At 35.8% G+C, this 15,802-nt stretch overlaps 1 protein-coding gene across 1 annotated transcript in view; it reads left to right on the top strand.

Annotated features, from left to right (window-relative positions):
* CEP170 (centrosomal protein 170) overlaps window positions 1–15,802 on the top strand; it is a 97,083-nt gene that overhangs the window by 25,602 nt on the left and 55,679 nt on the right. Inside the window, 5 exon segments of the mRNA XM_081316125.1 lie at window positions 1,376–1,432; window positions 1,843–1,895; window positions 1,897–2,003; window positions 5,100–5,234; window positions 15,308–15,775. Of these exon segments, the coding sequence (XP_081172251.1) occupies window positions 1,376–1,432; window positions 1,843–1,895; window positions 1,897–2,003; window positions 5,100–5,234; window positions 15,308–15,775 (820 nt within the window).

Below are 15,802 nucleotides of genomic sequence, written 5' to 3'. Positions count from 1 at the left end.
GAAACGAGAAGGGCCTGCGGAGACTGACACCAACCCGAGTGCCCAAGCGGGTCTTCTCAGCATCAGGCAAAGTAGCTCACATGCAAAACAAGCCCGGCAGAGGAGCCGGAGCAGCTCCGCTGCTGGGGGCGCGTCTCGGCCGGGCCTTGCAGGATCTGGGCCGGGCGCCTCTGCTCGCCGCTCCGGCTCCTCTGCCGGGCTTGTTTCGCGTGCGAGCTACTTTGCCGGCCGCTGCTGAGGGAAGATCTCTGGAGAGGAGCATAAGGTGAGCTGCTGCATTTCCCAGCCTCGGCTTATACTCGAGTCACCAACTTTTACCATTTTTGGGGGGTAAAATTAGGGGTCTCGGCTTATATTCGAGTCGGCTTATATTCAAGTATATACGGTAATTGAAACAAACTAGATATTTTGAGTAAAGTTAATTCAGATAATTCTTATTGCTGTTCTTACATTAGATTAAATACTTATATTTCCATCAAGTTCCTCCATATATATTATATCAAAAACATTTTAAGCACACATGTAGCTTATATTTCAGCTAAATGTTTTGGCATTATGTCCAAATTGACTAATTATAGCATATGATACAATTTGCTTTAAATGGGAAGCCATGTGTTTAATTACAAATTAATTTTCATAATTTTCCAAACTATTGAATGTTAAGCCATGATACTGCTAGCAGCAGGATTAATTTTATGTTTAAAAATATAAATTGTTTTTAGTATGTCTAATGTGACGAGAGAGAGAGAGAGAGAGAGAGAGAGAGAGAGAGAGAGAGAGAGAGAGAGAGAGAGAGAGAACGCTAAGGCCAGTGTATATAAAGAGATCAGTGTAATATTTTATTTGAAAAGTACAGTAACAATAAGCAATATTGTAATTAGGAGAAGAACAGTGTATGTTTGTGTCTGGAAAATTCCTGTCCTTTTTCCTAACCTTGGACAATGCCATATTTTGTCCCTTGTAAATTATCTTTTCCCCAGAATGCCAAGGAATATGCGTCTTTCCCATCAAGCTCACTAGCATATAGTAGTGATTGTCATTTTTGTCCTCCCTTCCTACACCTTTTTAACCTATGTTTTATACTGAAGGATATATATATATATATATATATATATATATATATATATATATATATATATATATATATATATATATATATATATATATATATATATATAGAGAGAGAGAGAGAGAGAGAGAGAGAGAGAGAGAGAGAGAGAGAGAGAGAGAGAGCGAGAGAGAGAGCCTGCCCATGTTGCTTATATATTGAAGCTATAAACAGTTGTGGTGTCTCAAAAACCTGTACATTAAAATAATTTGAAATTTCTGAAATAGTTGGGACAAGTGTCACTTGTTTCCTTAGCGTGTCCTACATACCAATCTTTTCACTGTAGTCAGAGGAGAGCTGAGAGTGCCTGAAGAAGCACTTAAGGTAAAAAAAAACAACAAATCCCTAAACTTTGTCTCTTGCATTGTGTTGTAGTTAAAGACTGAATCCCATTAAGTGATAGTCCCCTTTTGTATGTGCTGCTATTGCAGTTGCTTTGAATGGAGCAAAGGTTAAATGGGTGTTACTTCCCCACTGAAGCTTGGATTGAATTGCTTAAATTGTAACAGTTTTACATATGGCTCCCAGATGGAAGTGTCAGTTTGTAACTTTTGATGAACACATGAACATTTATATTTAAGTATGTTTACTTAAAATGGATCATTTGACAAATGAACTTCTGCATTAGAATTTGAATCAGATATTAATCAATTTTGTTATATGTATTAAAACAACATGTTTTTATAGGTCCTAATATTTTTTGCTTTGTCTGATTGATTTTGTATGCTCTTCAGCATGAGAAGTTTACTAGTCAGCTACAATTATCTCAGAAATCCTCAGAGAGACGGGGCAAAACTAAGCAGTGGCAAAACTGCAGAACCAAGAGTACAAGACCGCACTGCTGAAATTCATCACAAAGTGATTGATGCTCTCAAGTCAGAAGAAAAATCAGCAGGTGAGGGAATTAAATAAGTACTACAAACTTTAAAGCATGCTGAATATTTATTTAATTCATTATTTCTGTTTATATATTTGCCCATCACAAACGCAGGAGTAGGTAGCTCACAACAATTAAAAAACAATATAAAAAAAACTAAAAATAATATAGTACAAAAACAATGTAAAACTATATTCATTTAATGTGATTCTCTTAACAACTGTGATAAAAAATGGACATAAGATCGGGTCTGGTTGCAAGTTGACTTGCTTAATGACTACAGCATTTAACAAAGAATCCCAACTGTGGCCATAAGTCAAGAATGGCCCATAAACAGCAGTCAAGAGTTAACTATGTATGAAAAATAATTTGTAATACTGTCAGCCAATTTATTAAGGACACTTCAGATTCTTGTATTTCTCTTCCACGTTCAGTACTGTGTAGTTTATAAAAGTACAAGTGTGTTTGAGAATGTTTTGTGATTTTTCTTGCACTTTGAAGTATTGTACTGCTATTTAAAGAAAGATTTATTTATTTATTTATTTTTAATCCCATTTATATCCCGCCCTTCACCGAAGACTCAGGGCGGCCTACAATCTAAGAAGCACAAACCAATGTGCTTAGCAATAGCCTTCATTCTATGTATATGCCTGCTTATTAGGGCTTTCGCCCCCCCCCCAAGCGGCATTATTACAAAGTCAGCTTAATTGCCCCCAACAATCTGGGTCCTCATTTTACCTACCTCGGAAGGATGGAAGGCTGAGTCAACCTTGAGCCTGGTGGGATGCGAACCTGCACTAATTGCAGGCAGCTGGTGTTACTTAAGGAGGCATTAGCCCACTGCTCCACCAAGGCTTCTTAGATGCCTTATAGGAACATAAATCGGACAGTGATTCAATAACAGTGTCAGCCTGATAGCCCTTAAAAGTAAGTGCATGAAGCACGAGTATTCTGTGCTAAATTACCAGTTTAGCCTTCTCTCACAGCTAAAGAATTACATTATCTTCTTTTCTGTAGCTAAGAAATGTATGAGGAAATAAAGGAACCCCTTAGATCAGGCATGTCAAATTGCCGGCCCGTGGGCCGGATCCATCATACTGAAACCACGCCCGTCCATGGCAAAGATTTCAGCGTACTTGAAAGATCAAACGCAACAGAGATATATTGTGGAGTGGAGAAGATGGATTGATTATATTCAGAATAAATATGGGACTAAAAAGTTTCATCTAGCATTTGAATAAGTACTGATGTGATATTTATATTGCTTGTAGTTATTTTATAAGAGTTAAAGTGCGATAGATTTAATATTTTATTGTTGTTTGCATAAGGTAGACTATGATTGCTTGTATTTTTATACCCTGTATTGAGCTCTGGGAAGTCGGGGAGGGGGAAGGGAGGGAGGTGTTGGGGAGGGTTGGGGAGAGGGGAGGGGGTTGGGAGGGGTTTTGTCTTTTTAAAAAATGTATTGTAAAACTTTTCAATAAAAAAAAAACACGCCCGTCCCATTGTCAGCAATGGGGAAAAAGTCGTGATATGTCACGCAACGTCACATGACGTTGCAAGTTTGACATGCCTGCCTTAGATATACCTGGATACCTAAGATAGACTGTATAAGCCTGGCAATTAGTCCTATGCAGATAAATACGTCCATCAGTTTTTGAGCTATTATGCCTTTTAATATTGATGTGAAAATACGTGGAATAGTTACTGGGATGTTTGATCTATATGTCAATAAATAAAAGGCATGGGACTCAATTTCTTTTTTATTTCCTCAATTCTAAACAATCTCTGGAAAGCCTACACAAATTTTGGGGAGTAGATGGATGAAGACAGCCTGAGACAACCAAAATAAGACAAAGGCAAAGGTTTTTTGCTCCTCCTCTGCTATGTCAAAGATAGTGTGTAACCAGGCTGGGATGGATTTATATTGTCTTTCAAAGATCACACAGGAGAAAATTAGCATACTCTTGGATTCAGTACAGTAAGCAGAAACATGAGTGACATAAAAGTATAGGAGTACTTTTTCATCAGGTTAAACTTGTAAGTAAACTTTCTTGAGGGCCAAACCCTGTCTAAAATATTAATCTTGTCACAATTGCACAGCTACAGCTATAGCTACATTACACTAATATGGCATTGTCTTGCTATTCTGCCTTTGAAGAGGATTCAGAAAAGGAATATACAAAATGTTTTTGAATTCAAACCAATGTGAAGCTCACCATAGGATGCTTTTGGATTCAAGAGAGTTCAAGTTCAGAATGTTTTGCCCACCATAGTTCAGAATATTGAATTCGTTCAATTTTATTCCAATTCGTCTTGAAATTAAGTGATTGAAACATTTAATATGTGTTCTATATTGGTTGTTCTAGTTACCGGTCTGATTCAGCATCCTATTTAATTTCCACAGTGAAACCTTAATTTGTTAGATTGTTCAGGGGGAAGAAATGTTAATTAAACATGAATGCCCATTAAATTCAAAGATTCCTCCTTCCCCTTTTTTACTTTCTCTTCCTGGAGATCATCTGCAGACACTTCTGAAGACACTTGCTGGGGGAACAATAATTACTTTCTTCCACCCATGGTAAAGATTGTCAGAACTTTTTCTCATACTGGAGAATGGTAGCAAAAATACTCTCATTCCATATATGCAAATAAACCACTTTTCTAAAATATCATAGTATGCTTCTCTGATTAGATATAAATGGAAACAGAAAATTACACTATAACAAATCATTATATTCTGTGAATTGGTATAAATGGTTGCTGTCTATTTCATTACCTTCTATATGTTTGCATTTTTAATGCAAATAAACTTTTGTCCTAGAGCAAATATTTCATCCTGTAACATCCAGCAAGTTGCAATATTAACAGTGTAAAAAAGGAAAACAGGATTTAAAGTTCACTTGAAACTCAAAGCAAATTATTTAAATTGCATTGTCAGCAGTTACAGTATGAGCAAAGATGCAATTTGTATAGTAAACTTTAGATTACACAAAGTCTTAAAGACACCCGAGTGAAAGAGGATTTAAAATGCATCTGCGCTTGTAACAGAACTATTTGTACCATATTGTTACATTGGTTGTTTCATAGAAAAATGTTTTTCTGTTTATTTAGATCTTTCTGGAGTGCCTCGCGGTACACCATTATATGGGCAGCCATCTTGGTGGGGTGATGATGAGACTGAAGAGCAGAATGGCTGTGGACAAGGTGTTAAACCTGAAGAGAAAGCACAAGAAATAGTAGTTTTAGGTGAGATTATCCAGACGGTAAATCCTCCTGTAACTTTTCCCCAGGTCCTTTTCACAAGTGATAAGGTTTGTAGTTATTGTATACTATGTTTCTTTCTAAGTTAATAATTTAACAGATCAGTATCTACAGTTAGTTTAAAATGAAAATTCTTGTATATTAGAACAATGCTGGTTCAGAGGAAAGAAGAAAAAGTCAGTATATTGTAGATTATTAATGTCTGTAGTATTCTGATAGCATGCAGGAATGACTTTGGAACACAGCAAGAAGATCCACAACCTAGACAACAATCTGATGATAAGAGGCAGCTCAGTCTGCAAGTTGGGGAAAGTATGAGAAGACTTCAGTGAGAGTTAGGTGAGAGAGAAGCAAAAGAAAAAAGGGGCTAAAGCAATGTTTTGGCTCCAATTTACAGCTTGATGGATCAAGCTCATTTCAGAGAAATCCAGCATAAATGTTGAAGCATGAAAAGAGCTTCAGAGAGGAGCACTTAGAAGATTTGCAGAATAGAAAGCAATATCAGGATTGATATCAAAGGAGAGGTTACAGAAGCATAAAGGCTGGTGTTTTGATGTCTTAAGGCTTTTCTGTATCTCTATGGCAAGTTGCTGTTCAAATACAGCTTCATGCTATTTAGAACAGCCCAATTGCAATCCAGTTAAAATGGTTCTGACTATTTGCAGTGTTTCTATGAAGCTGGTTCTAAGTGGAGCTGGCTAGCTCCAGCAGGCTATACATTTTAGATCATTGGCAAAATGAGCATTAAAATATGTAGTTCTATGTGTTTGTCAATGTGCTTACAGATAAAGGGTGGGTTATGGTAAAAAGATACCTGTTTATAACCACATAATAGGTGAAGAATTATTAAACATGAAGACTTTGATTCTCTCTGAGCTTGGTTGTTTTCTTACAGACATTTTGTAATCCAGTTAGGTAACATTCTCAGTGCTAAAAGAGAGCGGGGTTTGCTCTGATTATAAAAATATAACAAATCAACTGACTTTTCAAAATTTCATTACGTCTATTTGGGATATGTAATCCTTTTTAGAACAAGGATTACATCTAGTGTACCGGTCATATTGCTGGACAAAAGTGAAAATGACTAGCAGAGCTAAATTTGATTTAAGTATAATTTATTAAAATAAATCATTTAATTATATTAAAATAATATAATTAATAAAATAAAATAATTTATTAAAATTAACCAAAATAGTTTACTATTACCCATTTGTTTAATAATTTACCTTTCTTTTATATTAAAACTTGATAGCTTGGTAGACTGAACCAAAGGTTTTGAGACATATTATCATTTCGACTAAATGGGCAACATATTATTATTTTTTCATTTAACACTTTAGATATTGGATTGTGGTATTGTATGCATTTCAGAAGTAAATTCAAATACCAGAAGTTGTTGAATATAATTTTCCATGAATATTCTGAAATTCTATTACATTTAACAAAATAGATCTATTTTTGATAATCTGAAAAATTGAGAGCTACTTTAGCAATCTCTATATAGAGCTGCACATAATTGATTTAAATGTTTATTAAATAAATTTGATCAACCTAGCTATTGAATCAGAAAAAATAAAAAAGGTTAGAAACCCTGAAGATTTAGGATTGCCTACATCTAGATCAGAGTTCCCCAATCTTTCAGGGTTGGTGGCCCAGAGCAGAGGGATGGGGAGTGATAGTTCTGTGGGAGGGGTAAATGTGTGTACGCCCGTGTGTGCACACATGAACACCCATTGTTCACATGAGCAGGGCCATGAGCACCTGCAATGCTCAAGCGAGAGGGGCCGTGAACACCCGTGATGACGCTCATGGCGATGCTCACATGAGTGGGGCTGTACACATGTGCACACACTGATCAGCCACTCACGTGGCCCGGTGGCCAGTAGGCCACGGCCCACAGGTTGAGAATCTCCGATCTTGATCACCTGAGTATTTTGGAAGCTAACCATGGTTGACTTGGTTAGTAGACAGGGGCTTGTTTTGGACTTGCGGAACTGTTCACCAAATTGACTGAATGTTTTGAAAGAAGATAGTGGGAAACCACTTGTATAATGCCACCAAACTACTCTTGGGAACACATCACAAATTAAGACCAAAATAATCTACTTTTGCATTGAATTAGAATCATTGACCCTACCAGTTTATTTAATGATCTGTCTATATTGAGTTTGAAAGAAGTTTCAAAGTATCTGAAAATTATGAAAAGCAATTGTCTTTCTAGCAACCTTGAACCTTATCTTGATGCATAAATTTGTACTATAACAATATTTAAAAATATACAGGCTTGCATCAAAAGTTCTTAAATAGATTTAGAAGAGGGAATGATCTCATTAATTGACAAATAGTTACTAGAAAGGAGTCTGAGAACAGGAATGTACAGACTATAGTATATTTCCAATGGATAATTTTTTAAAACAATTTTAACTATTGAAAATAATTTTTATTCTTTCCTACCTAATGAAATGTTGGAAAAAATATATGAATGGACTGGGAAATTCTCTCAGTGCATTTGAACATAGAGGCAATTATGTGGTGGGTCAAAATGTTCTTTCCTGCTTCTTCCTTGACCCTACGTAGAGCTGCTATTAAGTGGTTGAGAGGAACTCCAGAAACCCTGCTTTTCCTGCTTTCCCTGCCTTATTTCACTTCTAAATTATCTGCAAGTAATGAAGTGACCAAATTTACTCAATACAACAAATTATTTAGGGCAATAAATCAAAACGGGAATATGAAGAGCTCGTGTAGAGCCGTGGTGGCACAGCGGTTAGAATGCAGTTTTGCATGCTGATTCTGCCGATTGCCAGGAGTTTGATCCAAGGTCGGTAAAATGAGGAGCCAGATTGTTGGTGGCAATATGCTGCCTCTGTAAGCCATTTAGAGAGGGCTGTAAAACACTGTGAAGCGGTGTATAAGTCTACGTGCTAGTGCTATTGCTAAGTAGTTGGTGGGCATCAACATAGCAAAAGAAGTTCTGTGAAAGCAAGGATGAAATTATTGTTGTATTAGCTGAAAAGAGTCTAACAGTATATATACCCAAGTAGCCAAACGTGAGGTGATGGACCATGGCAGAGTTCTTGGGATGTAGAGTGAATGAATGAATGAAATATCAAGCAAAGCACAGTGAAAACAGTGGATTCCATACTGAATTTATTTCAGTCTGAGCCAGTGACAAATACTGTGTGCACTATGATCACCCCACCTATATAATGTGTATGAAGTATGTGTATGGATTGTGCAGAAGGGATCCATTAATGGAAATGAGCAGGAATCTCTGCAAATGCTTCTGCACAATTGCCTTAGATTTTTTAAAATCAGTATTATCTTTGCCATATGTATCTAAACGCTGGGTGAGTGGCAGGTTTTTGGGGAGGGACATTTATTAAAATCTCAGGTAGCATTTCAGTATATCTAACTGTCTTGGAATTAGGCAGTATCAGAATTGAATGAAATAAGTAATTGGCTTCGATAATAAATCAAAATGTTTTTCTTATATTGTTTTTAAAGCAACTTAAAATAGGCTTAACAGCTATACCAGATTAAGCCATATTACCCTCCACATTTCACTGTTTTTAAAATGGCAATTCATTTGACTAGAAGAGAAAGGATATGGAATGGCATGATTTAATGAGAAGATTGAAATGCTAGATTACTTGCTGCTAAGCCAACTAGATGTAATTAGCTTTAATAGCCTTAAGATAATCAGATTATTTTAGTGTTTTCTTCCACCTGCCACAATTGAAAGCTTTGATGGAAAAGTACTAGTGAGGAGGCACAGTTGACTCTGATCAAATGCAGAAGAATAATATTTTTGGTAGAATAATATTTTTATTGTATTATAGAACATATTATAAATATTCATGAATAATTTGTTGATAATATTGGGAATATATAATTAAGCCTTTTTTAATTTTCACTTTTAAACTATAGGTAGTCCTAGACGTACGACAATAATTGAGCCCAAAATTTCTGTTGTTAAGTGAGTCATTTGTTAAGTGAGCTTTGCCCCATTTTACGACCTTTCTTGCAACAGTTGATAAGTGAATCACTGCAGTTGTTAAGTTACTAACATGGTTGTGAAATAAATTTGGCTTCCCCTTTGCTTGTCAGAAGGTCTCAAAAGGTGATCATACTGTATATCTAGACACTGCCACGGTCATAAATATGAATTAGTTACCGAGCATCTGAATTTTGATCAGGTGATGCTGCAGTGGTCGTAAATGTGAATAATGCTCATAAGTTACTTTTCAGTTTCATTGTAACTTCGAATGATCACTAAAGGAACTGTTGTAAATTGAAGACTACCTGTATCTCCCTTTTTAATCCCCATTGAATTGTTCAGGCGTTTACTATTTAATGCTCTTGCAAAAAAGAAAACAAAACAATATGGCAATAAATTTATGTTCAACCCATTAATAGGCTTAAGCTTTCATTTACTGTTGGCAGTTAAATAGGCACTTCATAATCAGGATTTCCCATGTGCTCTGCTCTGAACACTTAGAGTTCTGGTGGATTTCATCATTCAAGTTCATCATAAATGTATTCACTCAGGCCTTCCCTACAGTTCAAAAAGAATACTGGTGAAATTGAATAAGGTTGCGTAAATTAAATTTTGCCCTTTAGATCTGGAAAATGATTTTGAAATAGCCTATGGAAGGTAAATTAATTCTGTTCCTGGCACATCCTTGTTCACACATTTTAAACTGGTTTTATTTGACTATTACTTAACTTATTGGGCTTACAGTGATTGCATAGAATATTCTTAAGCAGAGATTTGCAGAACTAAAATAACTCAGTTTTCAAAAATATATAGAAGCAAGTTGACACTGCATGGAAACTGCAAAATACTGTATATGTGCCTCATTTGTTTCTTCTCCTTCTGCTTCATTTTTGTCATTTCTGCAGCTGTCCATTGCACTTTTAGTCTATTATCACAGATCCCCCAACTCTCAGTAATACATTGTTATGAGTATTTAGGCAGGCATGGGAGATCTGTAAAAATCTGGTCCTAGCAGTCAGAAATGCTATCATTGGATATAAACCAATAAGTAATGTCAAGCTTTGAAATAAAATTAGAGCTAGATGAAAAACTATAGGACATCAATTATAAATGCAGTCTGTCTTTTCTAAAGGTTCAATTCCTCTGATAGTAAACCCTTTGAAAAGTGTCGGAGACCACAACATTTCATAATGACTAAAGATGTTCTGGATTTTACTACAATTCTGCCATTTAACTGTCTGGGTACTTGCACAGATATTTGACGTTTAAATCAATATTTCATCTTGTCACTGGTTTTTGTAGATGCTACAGATTCCAAGCTAGTAATTTTTTCCAGACTCAAAAAAGAGTTTGACTTCCTTCATTTTAATATTTATAAATGTGCTTCTGTGGTGCTTGAAAACGGCACAAAGCAATCATCCTGATGTTTTACCTTTATATGTGAATTTGCTATCATGTAACTTCAGTATAAGTATTTCAGGATACTTACCCCCAATTGAGCATCCCCAGCAAGTGTGTCTCATCATTTTGTATACATTTGTGTCTTTGTGTGTATATATCTCTTCTCCTCCAAATGCCAATCCTTACGTAACAAAATTTGTTCCATTCACAAGCATAGGAAAGACGTATGGAGATTCAAGAAAAACCAATCTACATTTATTATTATTTAGCGTATGGCTGGTCACACACAATATTAAAAACATTTCATATTTACAAGTTAAAACAGGTAAAACAATTAAAAAGAAGCAGTAATAAAACCTAAGAGGAAACCAGAAATAACATTTCAGAATTTGATGTCGAGTTTGGAAATCCAGTCAGTAGCTACTGTTGTTACGCAGGGGAAGTCCTTAAAATCTCCTGGGTATTTTCTATTAATGCATTCCCTCACTATATGGGACTTAAAAACCTGGTTGTTCGAATTGTCTGGCCTGGACTGAGGGATTTTAAATTTTAAAGTATTTAATTAAATCATATTAAATTATATTAATTTTAAAATTTTAATTTTATTGTTATTATGAATTGTGGGCCTGTACTAATTTAATTCCATTTTATTCTGTTTTTGTACTGTTTTAACTGCCCTGTGAACCGCCCTGAGTCCTTCGGGAATAGGGCGGTATATAAATTCAACTAATAAATAAATAAATGTTGGATAGTCTGTCGGGAAGCCCCACAATCACATTGCGCCGAAGATGTCTTCCCCCATTTATACAAAGAATCGGCACACACCCCAATCTACAGAAATACTGTAAGGGAAAGGTCTGTGGGGATTCTCAGTCATCCATAGGGTCATGATTCTCCCAAAGGTGCTTTTTCAAAAGACAACTGAACTTTTGACAACTGGGCAAAGACAGAGCAATGAGGACTGAAAACACCTGGTGATTCTAGAATGCCAACTGACACTTGTGGAAGGAAAGGGGAAAAAAAAATAACAACAAAGCAAGCAAGAGGGAAATACCTTGAAATATCTTAGAAAAGAATAGGGCTAGTTAGCTATAACACTACTTTAAGACTTGCTGCAGCTTTCTCTTCTGAGGTTAACTTGAATGGAAATAATAAACCAAAATTTCTCAGAGGAAATGGGCCAACCAAGCTTAACTAATAAGTAGTTTTTCCATAAGCATTTCTCAAAGCTTCTGGTTATTGAAATAACTCTGCAGCTAAGCCTGGATCAGTTCATAGACTTGAAATTATTATTGACGTGCTGAAGGATTTTGGTTAAAAAACGTAAATCTTACATTTTGGAACAGTTTTAATTAATAAAGCCAACCTTTCTAGCTTCATTTTAAGATTTATTTATTTTGATTTTTTTTATCCCACCTTTATTATTTTTATAAACTATGCAGCAAACATTGGTTTGTTTGCCAAATTTAGAAACAGCCTTGGTGGTGTACAATTAAAAATATTAAAACCCTACAAATATATTTCAATAAAAGGCAGTTAAAACAAGGACAGAACAATTAAGATTCAAAAAAGGGGGGGGCCTTCAAGACACTAACCAACCCCAATGTTGCATACTCCTCTACGAGCCTCATATGAGTTGGCAGTACCAGGACTTCAAACTCTTCCAAAAGGCCAGGGGAATGGGGACTACCTCACCTCTGGGGGGTGGGATATTCCAAAGGGCAGGTGTGATGGCAGAGAAGGCTCTCTTCCTGGATCCCACCAGTCAAAATTCTTTAACTGGTAGTGTCTGTAGCATACTTTCTCTGCTTGACTGGGTGGGACAGACTGCTATAATGGAGAGAAAACAGTTCCACAGATTCTTGGTCCCGTGCCATGTAGGGCTTTAAAGATCCTAACCAATACCTTGGAAGCAAACTGGCAGTGTTACAGGTGCCACTTTGAGGTGCCCCAAATTGCTCATATGCTCATGTTCTGTACCAGCTGGTTACACCACAACATATCTAATATCCTTTCCTCCTCCTGTTTTCCCAAGAACAACAACCCTGTGAGATGGGTTGGGGGGAGAGAGAGTTTCATGGGATAAAATTTATAAGACTGTTACAAAGTTAGTAGGAAATAACTTGGCCATTGAAGAAATTATTCATTGCCATCATTACTTTGTATGGACAGCTACTCCTCTCTACCTAGAAACAATCTGTTGTACTAATGAATATCATAAAAACTCTGTTTCATCGTTCCTGCTACATAGAATCCTTTTCTTTTACATAAACAATGGTTTAATATGTCTAAGTCCAAAATCCCATCCGGTCACAGTGTGCATCAGGAATCACTATGTTTCAGTTCAGTTTTTGGTCTTCCACAGTCTTTGCTACCAGCCATCCCTGACTTTCCTTACCCAGTTTGCTCTTTACATCTGCCACTCCTACTTTGTTATTAACCAATGCTGCTCCATGTCTGTCCTAGGCATTTATTGCCTCCTGCTGTGTTGTGCTTTCTTCCATTTCAAACAAAAGCTTGCTGTTCTCATTTCCAGAGTCCTGGTTTCTGATTTTGGGTTCATATGTGCAGTTAGTTATTCTCACACATATACAATTCATTTGCTATATGGATGGCTCTGCATTGTGTGTTAACCAAGCAACTGACCCCCTATACAATATCTTGGCAGAGAAGTCCTTAACTTTTTGCATGCCGCAGTATTTATTGCAGAGCTAAAGGGATGTAAGAACGTTCCAGTACGTTCCAGTAATAGCTTTCACTTTAAGAAGAAGGGGAAAAAATGAGAGATTTTATAAAAAGCATACTGGGAGATCAGTCCGGACAGTATGATACTTTAAAATCTTTAGTGTTGTTCTGGAAGACTTCAATTCACTCAGCAAGATTTACTCTACTCTCCATTTCTCCTCCTCCATACCTTTAGAAAGCTCAGCTCTCCTCTAGAAGTTCCTCCAGCCATTTGGAACACATTTGCTGAATACATAGCAAGAAGAAAAATTGTTTAGCTGATGGATACTAGTCCCTTAATAATCAGACCTAGTTGAACGTAATCCACTGACTTTGATCCAAAGATACTGAAGTAGATATTCTACATGGGCTGTAGAAAACAGGATTCTGTATGAGGAGCTGTAGCATAAAAGAAATATTTGGTAACAGCTATCTGAACAACAACAACTAAAGGTTCTGCTTATCCAGGTGAACCTTTTGCTCTATACTGTAACAAATGTTTTTTTTTAAAAAAAGATATGAAGACATTCTTTATATCTTTACACAGATAAACACACTAGATTTGTTGCTTAATTAAATTAAATATTTTATAAATGCATATTCTCTCTTCCCCAAAAGAAAACACATTTTTTCTATCGATTAACTTACTGAAATTTTCTTTTAATTGATTTGAATTTATCTCTTTCCCAGAAAACAATAAATTGCACATTCCAGACATTTTTCTTCTGTCTCAAATCTTAACACAGTATGCATAAAGCTTTGTGTTTCAATTGGATGTAAAATAATCTTTCAAAATTAGATAAAAGTTTAACCTTTCATCATTACTGTAAAACTGCTGCAGTGCTTCTTTTAGATTGGTGATCATAGAATACTGCATGCTATTTCTAATTCATTGCTATTGTCATTTATTTTTCAACTATAAAAATAGATACAGAGCCTTTTCCTGTTGCCATTCTAAAGAACCTTTCTGTTTAAATTAAATGTGATTATTTCTGAACATCATCATGGAATCTGCTTACTGCTTGCTTTGTTGAGCAAAATGAATTCTGCATGATACGGGACCATTATTTCATCTATACTATAAGCATATTGAAAGATTCCTAAAAATGTTATTAATATCTTAAATTTTTCTTTTTGTTTTTTATAAGCATCTTAAAGTAAATTATGTTTCTTAATTCAGCAGTTTCAATCTACTATCCAATATTCTTTTCAGCAGCAGTTGCTTGTGGTTCTATTCACATTCTTTACACCTGGCTGTCAAGCTTATTATGCTAATTGCATAACGTTGCACAAACGCTTTAACATTTATTCAGAATGTACACTGTCTTTCTTCTGCTACATTCTTTGCTCATCAGAAAATAAGAAATTTACAGTTCCACATTTGTCGTGGGTTTTTTGCTGCTATAGTAAATTTCATTTTAAATTGATCTTCATTTCCCTTCTGTAGTTTAAAAATTGGATTTTCAAAAAAATTCTAAAATCTTTGCAGTTTCCCATATTTACTTGATCTTCCCAGGAATATTTTTAAAATAAAATTTAAATCTGCATTAAGGCTAAATCTACACTTAGATTTCAATATTGGCCCATGGAGTTTCTTTTTACTTTCTTTAAAAAATCATCTCTTTGATATCACCTATGACTTCACTAAATGATGGCAACATTTGACATCAATAAATCTAACAGATTCCAAATTTTCTCTGGCATTCCTCATGAACTTTCAGTGGGGCATGCTAGTTTTTAATGCACGTCTCCAGAATTAAAATACCAACAAGGTGGAAAAAAATTGCAGTTCTGAAACTGTTTTTCATTCTTTCTGCACAAACTTATATTTCTTTTTCAAGAATTTTCACCTGGCTTTCTTACTGATTCTGAAATTCCTTGAAGACTTGGGGTTGCCCAATACTGGAGAATTCAATATCTTTGTTTTTCTTAATAGGAGGCAGCACAGATGGCAAGCAAGCTGAGGAGCAATCTGCAGCTGCAACTGGAGAAGAATCTTACCCATTTTGTAGGGAACCAAGTTATTTTGAAATCCCTACAAAGGAAGCCCAGCAACATTCACAAACACCTGAGGGTACTATTCATGAGATCCCAACAAAAGATACACACATAGCAGGGGCAGGGCATGCTTCTTTTACTATTGAATTTGATAATAGCACCCCAGGAAAAGTAACCATCAAAGATCATGTCACAAAATTCACTCCAGATCAGCGTCCCAAGCCTAAGAAGTCTCCTTCTGGTGCTCAGGATCTCTCTGGGCTTCAAACTGTGATGATGGCACCGGAAAGTAAAGTGGCAAACTGGTTAGCACAAAACAATCCCCCAACAATGATGTGGGAAGCATCAGAAGAAGATTCAAAAAGTATTAAGAGTGATGTTCCAGTCTACTTGAAGAGACTGAAAGGTAAAATAAATAATTTCAGCTTTACTT

This window comes from Vipera berus, assembly GCF_964194415.1.
Source record: "Vipera berus genome assembly, chromosome: 1".
Taxonomy (NCBI): Eukaryota; Metazoa; Chordata; class Lepidosauria; order Squamata; family Viperidae; genus Vipera; species Vipera berus.
Note: the sequence above shows the minus strand (reverse complement) of the source record. Positions and strands in the feature narration are given on the sequence as shown.